The sequence below is a fragment of the Canis lupus genome, chromosome 5 (assembly GCF_048164855.1).
Source record: "Canis lupus baileyi chromosome 5, mCanLup2.hap1, whole genome shotgun sequence".
In the NCBI taxonomy this organism is placed as follows: Eukaryota; Metazoa; Chordata; class Mammalia; order Carnivora; family Canidae; genus Canis; species Canis lupus.
The window spans coordinates 59,902,073-59,921,715 of NC_132842.1; the positions used below are offsets into that span (position 1 = coordinate 59,902,073).

General features: G+C 39.4%; 1 protein-coding gene across 6 annotated transcripts in view; it reads left to right on the forward strand.

Annotated features, from left to right (window-relative positions):
* Window positions 1-19,483, forward strand: part of PSME3IP1 (proteasome activator subunit 3 interacting protein 1) — a 35,240-nt gene extending 15,757 nt beyond the window's left edge. For all 6 annotated transcript variants that reach the window (XM_072826993.1, XM_072826990.1, XM_072826989.1 and 3 more), the window contains 3 exons: window positions 2,848-2,981; window positions 10,907-10,971; window positions 18,712-19,483. In XM_072826993.1, the coding sequence (XP_072683094.1) occupies window positions 2,848-2,981; window positions 10,907-10,971; window positions 18,712-18,929 (417 nt within the window). In that variant the 3' untranslated portion in view covers window positions 18,930-19,483. The remainder of the gene's footprint in view (window positions 1-2,847; window positions 2,982-10,906; window positions 10,972-18,711) is intronic.
* Window positions 19,484-19,643: the final 160 nt, after the last annotated feature.

Below are 19,643 nucleotides of genomic sequence, written 5' to 3' on the forward strand. Positions count from 1 at the left end.
GAATAACCTCACTAATGTGATTGAACAAGCTTTTCCTCTCAATTGGTGATGCGACTGCATGTATATGCCAGTTGGTTTTGTTTGTTTTTACAGGGAGCATGCAGTAAGTTTCTTTAAAGAGCTGTGTAGGAGAAGATTTGGACTGATCCCCAGGGATTTGGTTTAAATTAAGGTGACTGACAACGGTTGAGATAAGGGAGCAGCATGGTGCTACAAAACCTGCTCTGAACTGGTAGCAAAAGATGTGGCTTCCAGACCCAGTTTTCCTAGTGGAATTCTGGTATAGCATTTATGATTGGAATTGATGGAAAATCACACCTCAATCCCAACTGTAGGGTTGAGGCTGACTCTTCTGGAGCTCCCTTCCGCCACTGCCCTCCCTGGTGACTCCAGAATAACAGCGTGCATTATTGTTTGTAGAGATGGGCAGATATATGTATTGCATTGTCAGGCACCGGACTTTTTCCTCCCAGGAAATACGTTAATTACACCGATCCCTAGGATTATGTCTTGTTTTATGTGCTTAGTTTGGCAGGCTAGCAAATAAGATGTAGAGTGTCTCCCAAAGCAGCATTCTGGGGAGTACTGTTGGTTTGGTATGAATGTGGTTTTCAGTTCAAAGAAAAGAATGAACAGGGCAGCAGTAAGGCGAAAGAAACTTTCCTGCCCTGCTAACATTACAGTACAACACTGGAGAGGCCCCAGGAGTATTGGCTTTTCTTGGAAACTTGGTAAGTTCCTGCCATCTAGAAAACCTGAAGAAAAGCAAGCCTTCCAACCCGATGATACATAATGCACTAATCCTGGCATGCAAGTAGCCAGAGACGTATTGAGATAGGAACTGAAGGATTAAACATTTGTTTATTGAAGCTCTAAATCAGGAGCTGATTCTTGGCTCTGCTTGATCATTATAATATGATACATTTTATAATGTGATACTTGTGAAGGCAGATAAGCTGTGATTTGTGCCCATATGAACAATAGAACTCTTGTTTTCTTCAGATTAAACCAGCATTTAGCAATATTATATGTTAAAACTATGTAATTTAAAAAATGTCTCATCTGATGAATTCCTTGAAATTTCTGAGATGTGTTTGCATTTTTAAAGCATTTAAAGGGGGAGAGGAACCTAAGGGGGAAAAAGTGGTTTATATTTCGGCTGTGGATCAAAAGTAATTTTTTACCCCCCTCCCCAAAAAAGAAAATGCTGGAGGCTTTTTTTTCCACTTTAAAAGAATAAAAAATGAAGTGTTGGTTTCTGTTTGTGTCCTACTATTATAAAAAACATGCGTCTTTTTTTTCCATTTCTGGGAAAAAATATTTGTCAATATTAAGAATTCTAAGAACTTATCCTTTAATGATGGAGTTGCAGGTAAAAATCAGCATGCTTGTGGTTTCTGGCTTTCAGTACTAGAAAGATGAAACCTGATTCTTTTCATTTTTTTTTTCCTGGAAAACCAAACATGTAATGTTAACATATTATCAGTTTCCATGTTGACTCTGAAACCATTAAATTGATGAAATTCGTAATAGTACTGAGCATTTTGCATAATCCCCATTGAATACTGCAAATATTTAAGGTAACTGCTGTTTATATGACCAAGACTTAGTGCCTGAAGAGTGATCAGAATTAGAATCTCCTTATTTCTGGTGCCCAGTTTTCCCCATTGTTCAAAGACCATATACCCCTCTTGCCCAGCCCTTTGGGCTGATAATACCTGCTTCTTAGATTTCTTGGTCACTAGATGTCACTATTTTTCCAGTAAGGCACTGCTGCCTCTTGAATAAAGAATTGCACCACATCCAACACTTCTGTCTGTTGCCTAATGGGTTGTGAGAGTGTGAAATGGAGGAAGGGGAGGGGCTGGTGGAGAGAACAAAAGAAAGTGACAGACTTTGACAGCCAGAGGTTGATGTCAGGTCTGCAAGAAGTGATCTTACAAGTGAACTGATTGTGCTTTTATTTTTTTAGAGATAGATTTATTTATTTTAGAGACAGAGAGCATGAGTGGGAGGGGCAGAGGGAGGGAGAATCTCAAGCAGGCTCCTTGCAGAGCAGGCGTGGAGCCCAGTGTGGGGCTCCATCTAGAGACCCCAAGGTCTTGACCTGAGCTAAAACCAAGAGTCAGATGCTTAACTGACTGTGCCACCAAGGCCTCCTGTTTGTGTTTTGGTTCTTGTGATCTATATGCACTGGGTTTTCTCATTAAAATCACCTTGAAGATGATGTTGAAAACAGTTTCCTAGGCCTCTGGAGGTCCTCATTTCAATAGGTTTGGGACAGGGGATGGCCTCTGGTTTATAATGAGCCTTACTGTGCTTCTGGTGTTATCTTATACCAGCAGAGGAGTTAGTCTTTGTGATGTCCAAGATTGAATGCCACTGATACTTGATATATCATAGGACATTCTGCAAAACTTGATTTTACTCTTGGGTGAAAAAAGCAAATATTTAAATATTTTCAGAGAAGCCACATTTTCCCATGGCATTTCTGTTTCTTAAGATCTTTGTTTTCTCCAGCAAGGTGTGGCCCTATCCTTGGGAAGGTTTTCTGACCATAATTCAAGATTTTCACAGAGAATCAGAGGAATAAAGTTTGCTTCTCTGTATTATATTTGGCTTGATTTGCCTTCTTCCTCTGTGGTTACCTTCATTTCTCTTCAAGTCAGCTGGGATATGACTGGCAGAAAAAAGAAGAGGGCATTGTTTTTAATATAAATAAGCTAAACGTTACTCGGCAGAGCTGAAGTACTAATGGATTATATATGTCTGTCTTCTCTTGATTTATCATTATCCTGCTATAGCTAGCTCTTCTTTTTACCTAGTCTGACCCTTAACCTACAACACAGTAATCTCAACAAAGTTGGAATTTCTCCAGAAAATAAGAAGGAGGTGGAGAAGAAAGTGGCTGTGAAACCCATAGAAACCAAGAACAAGTTCTCCCAGGCAAAGCTGTTGGCAGGAGCCGTGAAACATAAGAGGTCAGCCAGCTCTCACACAATTTGGATCTCCCTCTGACTCTGTACTCTAAAATGCCACCGGTAATGGTAGCCTGAGCAAACAGTTGCCTAAGCATCAGTCTTGGTGACGTTTCTTTGGTAGTCCTACCTCTCTCTCCCCTTCTAGATTTGGTGTCTCTAGCCTTTGAGCCCTGTCCTTTGATTTTTCGTTCAACATAATACTAACTACTCTTCATCGGGCACCTGTCATGTAGCAGGCATTGTGTTACGTGCTTTCCAGGAATGATCTTACTCTTCCCACAAGTCTATAAAGTACAAATTTGATTGGCTAAGAACCTTTGTCCCAGATCGCAAAGTAATAGGAGAGGTGGAGGTCAATATTTGAGCATCTCTTTCTAGGCAAACGAGGTAGCAAGTTGTGTGAAAGGATTTGGGTAGGGTGTCATGGGAGCGGGGAGGAGGAAACCCGTAATTCCCTGGAGAGGGCCTCTGAGCTCAGCTTGGGGAAGATAGGGAAGGCATTAGAGTGAGATCTTGACCAGGTAGATGACTAGGGCTTTGACAGACAAGGGGGAAGAGAACATCCCTGGCAGAGAGAACAGTTGCTGCAAAGCACTGTGGCCCACAAGACCATGGAAGCTATGACAGCTGCACAGACCTGACTGGGCTCCTTGCTGATTGATGTGTGGTGGCAGTAGTGCCTAGAGGTTTTGAGAAGTTCTGTTTTAGGTTTGCTCCTCGCTAAATCCTCAGATGTCACCAAAGTGATGAAATCTGGTCATTTCAGTTTGACCAACCATACCATGGACGAAATAATGTTAAGTTTGAGTGCAATCTATTAGGAAAATCAATGTGGCATATTGGCAACCAGCCACATGTTTTCAGGGGAGTGCACTGATGCACGCTTATGGTTTGGCGCACCATCCATCTGCTGCAGATGATCCGGAGAACATTGCTTACAGATTAAAATGTCGTCATGGTTTAGCAGTGGAGGGGAGGAGTAGCAGTAACCTGAAAAGGGCTATCTGAGCCATGAATTATTCCTTTGAAGTTTTTTTTGGGGGGGGGTGGAGGCGGAGCAGAGGGAGAGGCAGAGAGAGAGAGAGAGAATGTTAAGCAGGCTCCATGCCCAGTGTGGACTCCATCTCTTAACCCTGAGATATATGACCTGAGCCGAAATCAAGTCAGACGCTTAACTGAGCCATCCAGCCTCCTCTGTTCAAGTTTTCACAGCAGCTTTCATACCTGGCCCAGTGTCTTAGAATTTGGTCCTGGGTCAGTTTTACTGGACTTCAGCAAGAAAGGGCTCTATAGATGGGCAGTTCTCGGCAACGTCTAGCTGCTAGCAAAATGGATGTTATAACTCTTTCCTTAGTCCTTAGCTCACCTTTTATTAGATCATCATTTATTGTTGTTTTTTTGTGTGTGTGGCAAGATGCTAAATGAGTCTCCTGGAGCTTGAGTTCTTCGTCTACCCAGACCTGAGTTTATTAGAATCACCTGGGAGTTTGTTAATGTGGATTCTAGGCCTCTCACTAATTCTGGTTCATTAAGTTTGAAGTGAGGTCTTGGAGTCTAATTTTTCAAGTTGTACGGATGATTCTGGTACTTGTGAAAGAAAGTCTGATACCTGGCATGTGCCTAGGGCATGATCAACATGACAGCCTACCTCTGTGCTCCCTCTCCCTGCCCTGCCATCCTCTCCCCATGCTCTCAAATCTGCTTTATCATTCTTCTGCATGTCTTTTAGTAGTTTTGGGGTGTGTGTATGTGGCGGGGCGGGGAGCAGGGAGTGGTGTTGTTGGTGTTTGGTTTGGTTTTGGCTACCTATATAGGTGTCCATGAACAGTATAATAGCTTGCTTGGCTTTGAACTTTATAAAAATGATTTCATTCTGTATATAATATATGAATTTGGTTTTTTTAGTCAAAATGTTCCTGTTATTGAAACAATTTTGTGTATTCATGTATATATAGCTGTAATAAGTTCATTTTCCCTGTTTTATAATGGTGCCTTATATGAGATACCAAAATGTGTCCATTCTCTTGTAGATGCATATTTGAACTGTGACAAATGATGTCCAGAGGTCTAGGGCATGCTTTGTTACCTATGTGCAAATGTTTCTCCAGAGCTCTGCTATCTTGGCCACCTGTGGCTATCTAAATTTAAATTAATTAGAACTAAAATTTAAAACCCAGGTCCTAGGGCACTTGGGTGGCTCAGCGGTTGAGAGTCTGTCTGTCTTGGGCTCAGGGTGTGATCCCAGGGTTCCAGGGTTGAGTTCCGCATTGGGCTCCCTATGAGGAGTCTGCTTCTCCCTCTGCCTATGTCTCTGCCTCTGTGCTGCTCATGAATAAATAAATAAAATCTTTTTTTTTTTTTTAAAGGTAGTTGACATATTTTATATGGTGATTTGCCATTCATGTGTCCTGTTATGTGGAAGGTCTATATTTTGCCATTTTTCTACTGGGTTATTTGTATTTTTCTTGAGGGTTCATATGTTTGTTTTTTTTAAATATGGTCCTGACTTTTGCCCCCCACAGTTTATAGCTTTTGTTTTTACTTTCATTAATTAATTTTAAGGTAGTCAAATATATTTGATTTTAAGGTGGTCATTTTTTTTTTTCCTTTTTAAAAATGTTTTTAAATTATTTTTAAAGATGTTATTTATTTATAGAGAGAGAGAGGCAGAGACATAGGCCAAGAGAGGTGGGGAGCCCAATGTGGGACTCCATCCCGGAACTCCTGGATCATGCCCTGAGAAGACACTCAACTGCTGAGCCACCCAGGCGTCCATCCCTTTGCTTTTCTTTTTTATTTTATTTTATTTTTTTAAATTTTTATTTATTTATGATAGTCACAGAGAGAGAGAGAGAGAGGCAGAGACACAGGCAGAGGGAGAAGCAGGCTCCATGCACCGGGAGCCCGACGTGGGATTCGATCCCGGGTCTCCAGAATCGCGCCCTGGGCCAAAGGCAGGCGCCAAACCACTGCGCCACCCAGGGATCCCTTGCTTTTCTTTTTTAAGTAGGCTCCATGCTGGGCATGGGTCTTGAACTTACAATGTTGGTATCAAGACCTGAACTGAGATCAGGAGTTGGATGCTTAACTGACTGAGCCACCCAGGACTCCAGAAGCTAATTTTCTAGCAACATTTGCTCCATATTTCTCTCTTTCCCCAGTGACGTTCAGTGTTACCTCTGTTTTACAATGAGTTTCCAGATACATATGGGTTTATTTGGAAGTTCCTTGTTTTCTGTTCTTTGGACCTGTTAGACCAGTATCACTCTGTGTAATTATTGTAGCTTTATAAAAAATCTTGGTATCTGGCAGGATAAGTCCCCTTATAGTTTTCTCAGGAAAGTCTTGTCTATTGTTAGCCACTTTGTTCTTCCATATAAATTTTAGATTTAGATAAATTTAAATTTTAGATTTAGATTAAGTCTAAATTAAGTTAAGTTTTTTGGAATCTTCCTAAATGGCTTGATAAATTTATGGAGAGAACAGATCTTTATGGATGTGAGTTTTTCTACACATGGCATATATCTACATTTATTTGTTTCTTTAATGTCATTCAATAAAGTCATAGTTTTTTTTTTTTTTTCAAAAGGTTGTGCATATCTTTTGTTAGATTTATTCCTAGATGTTTTAAATTCGTTTTGTTGCTGGTTTGTATAAGTGCAATTGATTTTGGAGTAGTTACATCTAGCTACTCAGCTCTTATTAACCTTAACAATAATTCTTTAAATACTCTTATTAACTTTTATCGTTGGATTCTTTTGAAATTTCTTTTTTTTTTCTTTTGAAATTTCTATATAGAGTCACTATCTGTGAATAATGACAGTTTTATTCTCTTACACCTTTTCTTTTGTTTCTTATCTTACTGCACCAGCAATGATCACCAGTAAAATGTTAGGAACAATTACTATGTACGTCCTTGTTTTAGACAGAACATTTATAACTTTTCATCATTCTTGTTTTTGTTTTTTCAGATATCTTTTAAGGCCATAACTTTAAGGAAGTTATGGCCTTAGTTTGAGAAGAGTTTTTTTGTAGCCACAAATGGCTTAATTTTGTCAACTTTTTTCTTCCTTTGAATTGATAAAAAAAATTTTTTTTTTTTACTCTGTTATGGTGAAAAATTAAGTTTAAGGATTTTTCTAATGTTATATTCCTGTTATCATACCTCACTACCAAGCTGGGGTTACTTAAAAATATTTTTTAAATTGAAGTATAATTAACATACAGCGTTATTAGTTTCAGATTTACAGCATGATTCAACAATTCTCTGCATTGCTCAGTGCTTACTATAAGTGTAGTTACCAAATGTTATTACAGTCTTTTCATTATATTCCCTATGCTGTGCTATAGTATAATTATTTTTAACTCTACTAGATTTGGTTTGCTAATATTTTGTATAGATTGTTACATCTATGTTCGTAAGTAAGACTTGTCTGTTCCTCCCCCCGCCAACCCCCCGCTTTTTTCTGATTTTGATATGAAGGTTAAAAGTAGCTTTGTAGAAGGATTTAGGAAGCGTTCTTTTTCTGTTCTCTGGAGGAATTTGTGTAAGATGGTAATGTTCTATTTTGTGAAAATTTGGTAGAACTCTTTATATAAGCATTTTGATCCCTGCTTCTTAAAATTTGTGATTATAGGTCTGTTTAAGTTTCTCCATGTTTTTTTGAGTCAGTTTTATTTAGTTATATTTTCTGGGAATTTGTCCATTTTTGTCTTGTTTCAAATGCATTCACTAACATTAGTATTTTTTTATTTTTCTTATTGCTCTTGTATCTATAATTATCTCCTTTTTCATCCCAAATATTGATGGATTATTCTTTTATCCTTATTTTGGCTAGTTTCTTAATTTCTCCCATCTTCTTTCCTTGGGATATTCTTTACTTCCCTCAAGTTTATTCTTTTACGATTTCTGTTATAAATGAGTGTCAGATACCTAGTTAATTTTCAGCTTTTCAATTATAGGCACCTAAAACTTAAGTCTTCCTCAGCTTTTACTGTACACAATTTTGTATAGCCAACTAAATTTTTTTTTTTAAAGATTTTATTTATCCACAAGGGACAGAGAACAAAGCAGGCTCCATGCAGGAAGCCCGATATGGGACTTGATCCCAGGACCCCTGGATTGCGTCTTGGGCCAAAGGCAGGCACTCAACTGCTGAGCCACCCAGGTGTCCCATCCAACTAAATATTTTTAAATATCCATTAGGATTTCTTCTTTGGCTCATAAATTAGAAACATTTTTTAAAGTTTCCAAACATACTGAGGTAATTTAACTGTATCTCATAGGTTCTAAGGTTTTGGCCCCTTCTCCCCCCACATTTTAATGCTTTATAATTAGCTGTGTCTTAAGAGTCTGTGATATATTTGTCTTTTGTTGTTGAATTCTACTTTAATTACATTGTGGTTTATATGTACTAATTTTGAAATTCCTTTAGATTCCCTTTATGACTTATTCCTGAGGTTATTTTTTTGTGAATGGTCCAAGTGAGCTTGAGGAGAATCCATGTTTTGTAATTGTTCTGAGTTCTATGTAGGTACAACCAAACAAGCTTTTAATTGTATTGTTTAAATCTTCTGTGTCTCTACATACTTGTCTGCATGCTCTGTCAGTACTGGAGTATTTTGAAATCTCTCATTATAGTGATGTTTTCTTGAATTTTCTTAAGAATTCTGTTGAATATATATTTGAAGCTCTTTAATTAGAAGCATACCTGTTTAGAATTGTGATATCTTCATAGTGAATTAAACTTTTTTTCATTATAAACTAATCTACTTTAGGTCCTGTAATATTTTTTGGTCTTTTTTTTTTTTTTTTTAGATTTTTTTTTATTTATTCATGAGAGACAGAGAGGCAGAGACACAGGCAGAGGGTAAAGCAGTCTCCCTGCAGGGAGCCTGATGCAGAACACAATCCCAGAACCCTGGGATCAGAACCTGAGCCAAAGGCAGACACTTAACCACTGAGCCACTATTCTTGGTCTTAAAGTCTACTCTGTAGGTAGCTCAGCGTTTTTTGGTTAGTATTTGCCTCAGTAACTCTTCTGCTTTTCTTTTCCTTTCAGTCTTCCTGGGTCTTAAGTTGTTTGTTTTTGTTTTACTTCTGTTATTTTATATATATATATATATATATATATATATATATATATATATATATATATATTTTTTTTTTTTTTAAGTTCAATTTGCCAACATATAGTATAACACCCAGTGCTCATCCCGTCAAGTGCCCGCCTCAGTGCCTGTCACCCTGTCACCCTTAAATAGTTGATTTAAAATTTAGGATGTTAATCTCTTTTTATAGGTAGGCTTAGATTTTTTTAAAGGATTTTTGATATAGTTTCTGTTATCTTAATGTTATTTGTCTTTTTAAAAAATTTTTTTAATTTTTATTTATTTATTTATGATAGTCACACAGTGAGAGAGAGGGGCAGAGACATAGGCAGAGGGAGAAGCAGGCTCCATGCACCGGGAGCCTGATGTGGGATTCGATCCCGGTTCTCCAGGATCGCGCCCCGGGCCAAAGGCAGGCGCCAAACCGCTGTGCCACCCAGGGATCCCTAAAAATATTTTTTCTTGACGAGCACTTGGTGTTATACTCTATGTTAGCAAATTGATTTTAAATTAAAAATTTTTTTTCTTTGTATTTTTTAAAAATTAAAATATTATAATCTTTTGTTCAGTTATTTTCCTTCTACTAGTTTGGATTTATATATTCTGTTTTTGGTGGCTAACCTTGCAACTTGCCAGAAGTTACTTAGGAAAACCTAAAGTTAAATAGGCTTCTTACTTCCATACAAAATTATACATGGACCTTAGAACTTTTAGCTATAATCACCTCTTCCTTACATGCTACTATGGCCCAGGACTTTAGTATGGTCATGTTTAATACACAAATTAGATTTTATTTGCTTGTTTCTTTGTTCACTAACCCTTTTGTGATTATGGCCTTCTGAGAAAAGTTTTTTCTTTGTTGAAGTATCTTCTTCTTTTTTTTAAAGATATTATTTATTTATTTATCAGAGAGAGAGAGAGAATGAGAGAGAGAGGCAGAGACACAGGCAGAGGGAGAAGTAGGCTCCCTGCAGGGAGCCCAATGTGGAACTCGATCCCTGGACTCCAGGACTCCAGAATCACACCCTGGGCTGAAGGCAGGCGCTAAACCGCTGAGCCACCAGGGATCCCTTTTTATGTTTTTCTTGACTACCCTAAATATTAGCAGTAATGGTGGATCTGGAGGTATTATTATTATGCCTTTTCTAAGCTACACAGCAAGGGAAGTACATTCTTAGTCTTTCAGTGAAGGTCTTTTGAGTGACTTTCAGAATTACTTTTTTTTTTTTTTTTTAAGATTTTATTTATTTATTCATGAGAGAGACACAGAGAGAGAGAGGCAGAAGGCAAAGACCCAGGCAGAGGGAGAAGCAGGCTCCATGCAGGGAACCTGACGTGAGACTTGATCCTGGGACTCCAGAATCATGCCCTGGGCCGAAGGCAGGCTCCAAGCCGCTAAGCCATCCAGGGATCCCCAACTTTCAGAATTTCCAGCATGTCACTAAGAGGAGGAGTTCATGTTTAAGAACTTAACTAAATTTTTGTCATGTATGAATGTGTCTGTATATTCCTGAAATCTATCTGTGATCCTAACTAAGATGAATGTTAAGGACAACAAAGAATCTGAAGTTTAGGTGTTGCTTGAAGATAGAATGCTTCACTCCTTGAATTGGCCAGGGGTTTAAGTTGTCTTTATAAGAATAATATAACTGAAAGGAGATCAAGAACCTGAAATGAAGACTTTTTATTTCAGACTACCCCAGTTCTCTGAGGCTACCTAAGACCCATATGAATGGTTATTGGAGCTCCTGATTCCCAAAGTTTTAATCCCTGAGATTGGAAGTAGCTCAAATTACCATATTTTTTGTTAACAGTTCAGAGAGTGGCAACAGTGTGAAAAGACTGAAATCGGACCCTGGCCCAGATGACAAGAGTCAAGGTAGGTGGCAGCTTCCATTTCACTATTCATAATACACATGAACCATAGTACAGGGCTGGACTGCATTGTATCTATGAAGGAATGCATGGATCTCTAAGCAAGCCTTTTTCTACCAGGCAGGACTTATAACCAACAGTATGTCAGCTGCCTTACCAACCAGTATGGTAGAAACCAGTGGAATTTGATAAATGACAATTGTGATCTCCCAGAAGTACTTACAAAGCCAAAGCCCTGCTCACAAAATGTTTTTTTCTGTCTCCCCCAAATGTCAAGTTTCTTGATTTCACCTGGATGGCAACCAGTGAGAGGTAGAATGCCTGGCTCTTGCTGATGGTTGGATTGGATTGAGGCTAGAAGCCTAATATAGTCTCCAGAAGTACACTTTCTTTGGTGAATACTTGTATGCAATCAAATCTGGCACTGTGGGGATCCCTGGGTGGCTCAGTGGTTTGGCGCCTGCCTTTGGCTCAGGGTGTGATCCTGGAGACCTGGGATCGAATCCCACATCAGGCTCCCTGCATGGAGCCTGCTTCTCCCTCTTCCTGTGTCTCTGCCTCTCTCTCTCTCTCTCTCTGTGTCTCTCATGAATAAATAAATAAAATCTTTAAAAAAAAAATCTGGCACTGTGTTAAGTGGCACAAAGTTTTAAGTGAAAAGTGAGTGTTCTGAGGGCTGATTCAGGGATGAGAAATTCAAGAGTGTTTTTAGTTCTATCCCTGACTCTGTGGGATTGAGACTCTGTGCTAAACTCAATGGGTCATCTATAAAAGAGGGCTTACATTTATTTCTCTCTCAAAAAACAGTGGATATTTTAAAATAATGTATCTGGCAACTAACTGGAATTTAAATAAAAACTTTTTTTTTTTTTTTTTAAGATTTTATTTATTCATGAGAGACACAGAAAGAAAAAGAGGCAGAGACACAGAGGGAGAAGCAGGCTCCATGCAGGGATCCCAATGCGGGACTGGATCCCGGGTCTCCAGGATCACGCCCTGGGCTGCAGGCAGGCGCTAAACCGCTGAGCCACCCGGGCTGCCCTAAATAAAAACTTTTAAAAATGAAAAATAATATATCTGCTGAGCATCGGTAATGGTAGCTATTGCTAATAACTTTTTGCTCTTAGAGTTTATTTTTTTAAGAGAGGGAGATGGGGTGAGAAGGGGAAAGGGAGAGAGACAATATTAAAAAGAGAAGCAGAGAGACAGGCTGGGTGTGGAGCCCATTGTAGAGTGTGGAGCTGAACGTGAGCTGAAATCAGGAGTCAAAGGCTTAACCAAGTGAGCCATGCAGGCACCCCCTAGAATTTACTTTTAAAAAGAACATTGAGTGAAGAGTCCCCCTTCTACATATATATCCTCTTCCATCCAATTCTCCTTTCCAGAGGGAAACAGTATTATACATTTCTTAGGTATATATCCAGAGTTATTGTATGTATGTATAAGCAATTATATTCTTTTAAAATTAAGAAATGTTTTTATTATAGGTAGCTTAAAACATAGCTGGAGGTTGAGATAGGATAATGAACCCCATCATGTAGCTTCAATAATTTTTAACACCTATCCAGTCTTATTTATGTCTATTCAGCTGTAGTGTTTTGAGGCAAATACCAGACGTTATATTGTTTTGTCAGTAATTCTTCTATATGTATCCCTAAAAATAAGGGTTCTTTGTTTTTTTTAACATGATTACAATAACATCACACCTAAAATAATTACAGTAATTTCTAAATATTATTGGATAGCAAATTAGTATTCTTTTTCCCCAATTTTCTCATATTTTTTTTTCTTGAAAATTAAAAAAAAATCAGAATCCAAGCAAGGATCAGACATACATTGTATTTGGCCTATATGGCTTTTACAAAAATATTGATATATAATTCACATACCATAAAAATTCATTGTTTTTAAAGGACACAATACAGTGGTTTTTAGTATGTTCACAGGAATGTGTATTCATCACCACTATTTAATTCCAAAACGTTTTTATCACCCCAGAAAGAGGCCCCATGTCCCTTAACAGTGACTGCCCATTCTTCCCTCTTCCTAGCTACTGGCAACCACTTACCTACTTTTCTCTATGGATTTGTCTTTTCTGGACATTTCATATAAATGAAATCATGCAGTATGTGGCATTTTGTTTCTAGCTTCTTTTCACTTTACAATGATAGTGAAAATATCCATGTTGTAGTATGCATCCACACTTTTTACAGCTGATTACTATTCCATTGTGTGGTATGCTGCATTTTGTTTTGTCCAGTAATCAGTTGATGGGCATTTGGGTTGTTCAAATGGTTGTTTTTTGCTATTCTGAATGATGCTGCTATGAACATTCATGTATAAGTTTTTATGTGAACAACTATTTTCAGTTCTCTTAGGTAAATACCTAGGAATGGAATTTCTAGGTCATATGGTAACTGTGTTTGTATGGTTGACTTTTTGAGGAACTGTCAAATTGTTTTTCCAAGCAGCTACACCATTTCTACATTCTATTAGCAGTATATGAAGGTTCCAGTTTCTTTAAATCCTTATCAACAGTTGGTATTATCTTTTTTTATTCTGTTCATCTTTGTGAGTATGAAATGTTATCTCATTTCCCTAATGACTAATGATGAGAGCACCATGTACTTATTGGTCATTTGTATATCTTCTTTGGAGAAATATTTACTCAAATCCTGAGCCTATTTTTAAGTTGGGTTACTTGTCTTTTTATTGTTGAGTTGTCAGTGTTACAAATACTGCTGGTTGTATTTTCATTTTCTTGATAGAGTCCTTTGGAGCACAAAAAATTTAAATTTTGAGGACATCTAATTTATTTTTTCTTTGTTTTGCTTGTGCTTTAGGTGTCCTATCTAAGAAACCATTGCCTAATCCATGGTCATGAAAACTTACATGTTTTCTTAGTTTTATGGTTTTAGCTCTTACATTTTGGTCTTTCATCCTTTTCTTTCTTTTTAAAGATTTTATTTATTTATTCATGAGAGAGAGAGAGAAAGAGAGAGAGAGAGGCAGAGACATAGGCAGAGGGAGAAACAGGCTCCATTCAGGGAGCCTGACATGGGACTCGATCCTGGGTCTCCAGGATCACACCCTGAGCTAAAGGCGGCAACTAAACTGCTGAGCCACCGGGGCTGCCCTGATCCATTTTTTAAAAAAATTGTTTATGTATTCATGAGAGACACAGAGGCAGAGATATGTGCAGAGGGAGAAGCAGGCTCTCTATGGGGAGCCTGATGTGAGACTTGATCCCAGGACCCTGGCATCATGACGTGAGCCAAAGGCAGATGCTCAACCACTGAGCCACCCAGGTGCCCTGTGATCCTTTTTGAGTTATTTTTTGTGTATGATTTGAAGTAGGGATTCTTTTCATTCTGTATGTATATCCAGTTGACCCAGCAACATTTGTTGAAAAGACTATTTTTTCAAAACTGAACTTTCATGGCACTTTTGCTGAAAATCAGTTGACCAACATGTATGGGTTTGCTTATTAAATTTAAATAATTTAATAATTTAAATTATTTAAATTTAATAATTTAAATATTTTATTCATTTATTTGAGACAGAGAGTGAGAGTACACTTGGGGAGGAGGGTTAGAGGGAGAGGGAGAAGCAGACTCCCTGCTGAACAGAGAGCCTGATGTGGGGTTCAATCCCAGAATCCTGAGATCATGACCTGAGCAGAAGCCAAACGCTTAACCAACTGAAGCCACCCAGGTGCCCAAAGGGTTTATTTAAGCTAGACTTCTCTTTTCTCTTCCGTTGATCTATGTTTTCTGTCCTTATGCCCTTACGACACAGTCTTCTTGATTGCTATAGTCTTGTAGCAAGTTCTGAAATTGGGAAGTATGAGTCCTCCCAACTTTGTTCTCTTTCAGGGTCATTTTGGTTATTCGAGGTCTCTTGCATTTCCATATGAATTTTGGGATCAACTTGTCACTTTCAATAAAAAAGGCAGTTGGGATTTTGATGGGGATTATTTGAATCTGGTGATCAATCTGGGAATATTGCTATCATATGGCATCTTTACAATGGGCTATCATGTCTCATTTGACCTATAAGAAGTTCTTCCTTTTTATTTTATATATTTTTAAAGATTTTATTGATTTTTTTCATGAGAGACACAGAGAGAGAGAGGCAGAGACATAGGCTGAAAGAGAAGCCAGCTCCCTGCAGGGAGCCTGATGTGGAACTCAATTCTAGGACTCCAGGATCACAACCTGAGCCAAAGACAGTTGCTCAACCACTGAGCCACCAAGGTTTCCTTATGTTCTATTTTTTTAAAAAATTTATTTATTTTAGAGAAAGAGATTATGAGAAAGAGCTCTCATGCAAGTTAGGGTAGGGGTAGGGGTAGAGGGGGAGAGAAAGAATCTCAAGCAGACTCCTCATTAAGCCTAGAGCCCAATGCAGGGATCGATATCATGACCCTGAGATCATGTCCTGAGCCAGAATTAGGAGTTGAATGCTTAACTGAACCACCAGGTACCCCTATCCTATTTTTTATGATGAATATTTAGATTGTTTCCATTTTTTCTCTGTTATGGTATTTAACTTTGTATGTGCATCATTTGTCACTTTCATGATATATTAAGTTAAATACTTAAAAGAATTACTAGGGCAGAGAGGATATATATTTGTAATTTAGATAAATATTGCCGTGGGACACCTGGGTGGCCCGGGATTGAGTCCCACATCAGGCTTCCTGCATGGAGCCTGCTTCTCTCTCTACCTGTGTCTCTGTCTCTCTCTGTTTCTCTCTCTCTCTCATGAATAAATAAAATCTATAAAAAAAAAAAAAAAGCCACTGGGACTCCTGGGTGGCTCAGCGGTTGAGCATCTGCCTTTGGCTAGGGTTGTAATCCTGGGGTCGGGCTCTTTGCAAGGAGCCTGCTTCTCCCTCTGTCTATGTGTCTGCCTCTCTCTCTGTGTCTCTCGTGAATAAATGAATAAAATCTTAAAAAAAAAAAGGATAAATATTGCAAAATTACCCTGAAAAGAAGTTATCCCAGTTTATATTCTTATAGGAGCTCCATTTCACTGATGTCTTTTTAATGTATAGAAAACTTTTAAACTGGCTGCTTAAGTAGGATTAAGTGTATATTGTGTTTGTGTACACATACGTATATAAAACTTTATAGAAATCTTAAATGTACTTCAACTAGTTAGCCAGTAGCCCTGTATCTGGTACTCAGTTCCTTGTAGGAATTATTCGCATCAGTCAGTAGAAAGGAAAACTTGTGTGGTTTTTTTTTTTAAACTATCTCAGGCAGACACCATGTTTCAGAGCCACCTTTTAAAATCTTTGTCATCCCCTTCCATTCTCACAGTAGCATTCTTACAGCTGGACATGAAATATCCTCTTTTGCTGGAAGCTAAGGCCCCACAGGAAGAATATCTCCTGAAAGCTTGCTTGAGAGTCTTGTCCTTGGCAGTAGAAAGCTTTGCCCCTTTAGTCCTCCCAGAAGATACTTCTGTGACCCTAGTAGAGATTCAGACTTCCCCCACTGGAAGCTCAGACTTAAGCTCCAAGCAGAGCCAGTGAATGAATGCACAGTTGGTCCCATTGACTCTCAAGTCACGCATCTGTTTGAATCCCAAGAACATTTTCTATTAGTAATTTTCGGTATTAATTTGGTATGACAGCGTGGTCTTGCAAATGCAGAAGTTGGCAGGAAACTTCACCAAATGGGTGAGATCAGAGGGCACCATTTTGTTCTCTTTGGACAGTGTAACTATTTTTGGAATGAAATTTGTCAGAATTGCAGTCTCTTTTCTTTCTTGAAACCTAGATTATTGGGAGATTTGGTCTTTTGGCTTAAACTCTGCTGATGCCACCGTGGTCCAGATTCTTTGGTTTTGTTTCTTTTTTTTTTTTTTTAAGATTTATTTATTCATTTAAGGGGGGGAGAGGCAGAGGAGAGAGACTCTCAGGTAGACTTCCTGCTGAACGTAGAGCCCAATGCAGGGCTTGATCTCATGACCTGATCATGACCTGAGCTGGAATCTAGATTGTTCGGGAGGGTCCTTGAAATACTTAATAAAATGACATCTCATTGAACAGCTTCACATAAATTACTTTTCTGAGTGACTGATTCATATCCTTATACCAGGCTTTTTTTTTTTTTTTTTTTTAACAACCAAATATTTCTAATAGAATACTGAAAGTGTCACTATATTTGTGAAAATAATCAATGAATGTTCAAGTAATGAATGGTATACGGTTTGATGTTTTGTCCTTAGTTTTCACCACTACCACCCCTAAATTTAGCTATTTGTAATGAAATTTGGTAAAATGTCTTTAACACATCGTGAATACTGATCTGCTCTGTGGGAGGCCTCATGCTGAATGCCCAGGGGACAGAGAGGTGAAAAAAGAGCCCTTGCCCTCAAGAGGCTTACAGTTAGAGAATAAGACAAGCAGTCCTCATCATTAGACTGTCCATTCTTTTATAGCCTTCCTGGCTGTAACACAGGGACACCCTTGGGGTTAGAGAATGTGACACTATTCCTCTCTAAGTAGATGATGATGCTCTTTGAACTTTTGCTTTACTTTTCTAAAAAAGTATCTGAGGTAGTATATGCACACAACAGGAAATTCAAAACAGAAAAAAGAAATGGAGTAAAAAGTTAAGTCTCCTCTGTTCCCCAGCCACTCAACTGACCTCCCCAAGGCAATTGTATATATTGACTCAGTTGTTATCATGCGTGTCTTTGGGTATGTCCCCTCCCCACAGACCGTAGCTTACACATACCCTTGCCTCTTTCATGGAGCATAGTATCTTGGAGATCATTCCATACCAGAAAACAGAGGCTTTACTCTTCTTTATGGTTGAATAGATCCCCTCTTAACCTTTTGGTTGCTGCTATCAACAGTGCTACAGGGAGTGTTCTCATTTGTACCCTATTTAAGTTTGAAGGACGTGGCCAAACTGCCCTGCATTTCCTCAGCGACATATGAAGATGCATATTCTCCATACGTTACCTCCTTATAGATTGTTTATTCTCCCAAGTTTATGCTTTTTTCAAATGCTGAATTTTTTTTTTTGAGATTTTATTTATTTATGAGAGACAGAAAGAGAGAGACAGAGGCAGAGACAGAACAGAGGGAGAAGCAGGCTCCCTGCAGGGAGCCCGATGCGGGACTTGATCCCGGGACTCCAGGATCACACCCTGGGCTGAAGGCAGGCGCTAAACTGCCGAGCCACCCATGGATCCCCTAGGTGTCCCAATTTTTTTGATTCCTATTTGGTTTAACATTTTTTACTCTAACTGGCCTTTAACCTTGGCCTAGTCATTTGGCTTCCCTCCACAGTAAAATGGAGGTTACCTACACATCAGGTTGTCGTAGTGATTGAGGCTGGAAACATTTGGAGGCAATGAGAAAGGTGGAGTAGGGGCCTTAATTTTTCCTTTCACCATCAAGTCCCCACATTCCCTAGATTGAGGCGTTTCCCATCCCTGAGGTACTGCAGTGGCTCTGGGTTTCCCAGGACAGAAAGAACCCTAGCCACTTGGTCACATTCTGCACCATCTTAAAATGTTCTCTGAGCATGGCTTCAGTTTTTGCAATGGTAAAAAGGCATGGAGCCACCTGATGTGGATGCCAGTAGTGTTGCCTTCATACAGTGGTCAGGCCTTCACTGTAAAGCGCCGGGTGAAGTGCGTGAAGTGCCTGGTGCATGGAAAGTACGCTGCCAGCTCTGGGAAAGGTGGTGAAATCACAGCCCTTCCTCCTGTCTTGCAGAAGCCCCGTCCTGCGTGTCTCTTGGCAGCACATCCCTGAGTGCCCCTTCCATCCACTGCCCGTCCGCTGCAGTCTGCATCGGCATCCTCCCAGGCTTGGGCGCCTACTCCGGGAGCAGTGACTCTGAGTCCAGCTCAGACAGTGAAGGCACTATCAACGCCACTGGCAAGATTGTCTCCTCCATCTTCCGAACCAACACCTTCCTCGAGGCCCCCTAGCTCCTGTGTCCTTCAGAGCTCCTGCCCAAGAGTAGACCGGATGGTTCGTTCTGCCTCCGGGTATTACCTCCCTCGGAACTCCTTTGCCCGCTTCCTGTGCACACCATGACGTTTTTAACCTTATCTAAAAGTGTGCCAGAATCTACCTGTGGCCCAGCTTGTGTTTGGTTTCTTTCTACTCCAGTGCAGATGTCCAAACCTGTCCTGCCACCTCCTTCCTCACTGCTGCGGTGGGGGCCCGGGCTCAGCAGAAATTCCACTGAAAATGCCCTGGGAACACAGGCACCCGCTGGTGTGCCAAGTGTTTGGATTGTGTTGCTTCTTGTTTTCTTCTTTTTTTTTTTTCTTGCCCGACAGCACAGAGAAGCAAGGGCAGTTATTGGACAGGTATCATTTAAACTTTCGATTCTAGCTGAACACACCATGTGGTTGTACTGCGTTGTGGAGCATGTCAGGGGGTGGGGGGAGGAGGGGCCCAGGTGATGAACTGGTGCGCTCCTTTGGAACTAACCAATTCTTGATGTTGTGTGATTAAGTAAAGATTATAAACTACATCTGCCGGGGGTGTCACTTAACGCTTGTCACTCATTGTGAAGTTTTTCTTTATTCTTCCTTCTCCTTCTCCTCCCCCCATTCAATGCCACCTAAGACCCTAAACCTTAAGGAGACAAACATAGATCTTATTTCATCATGGCCAGAAAGCAGAAGTGCTGG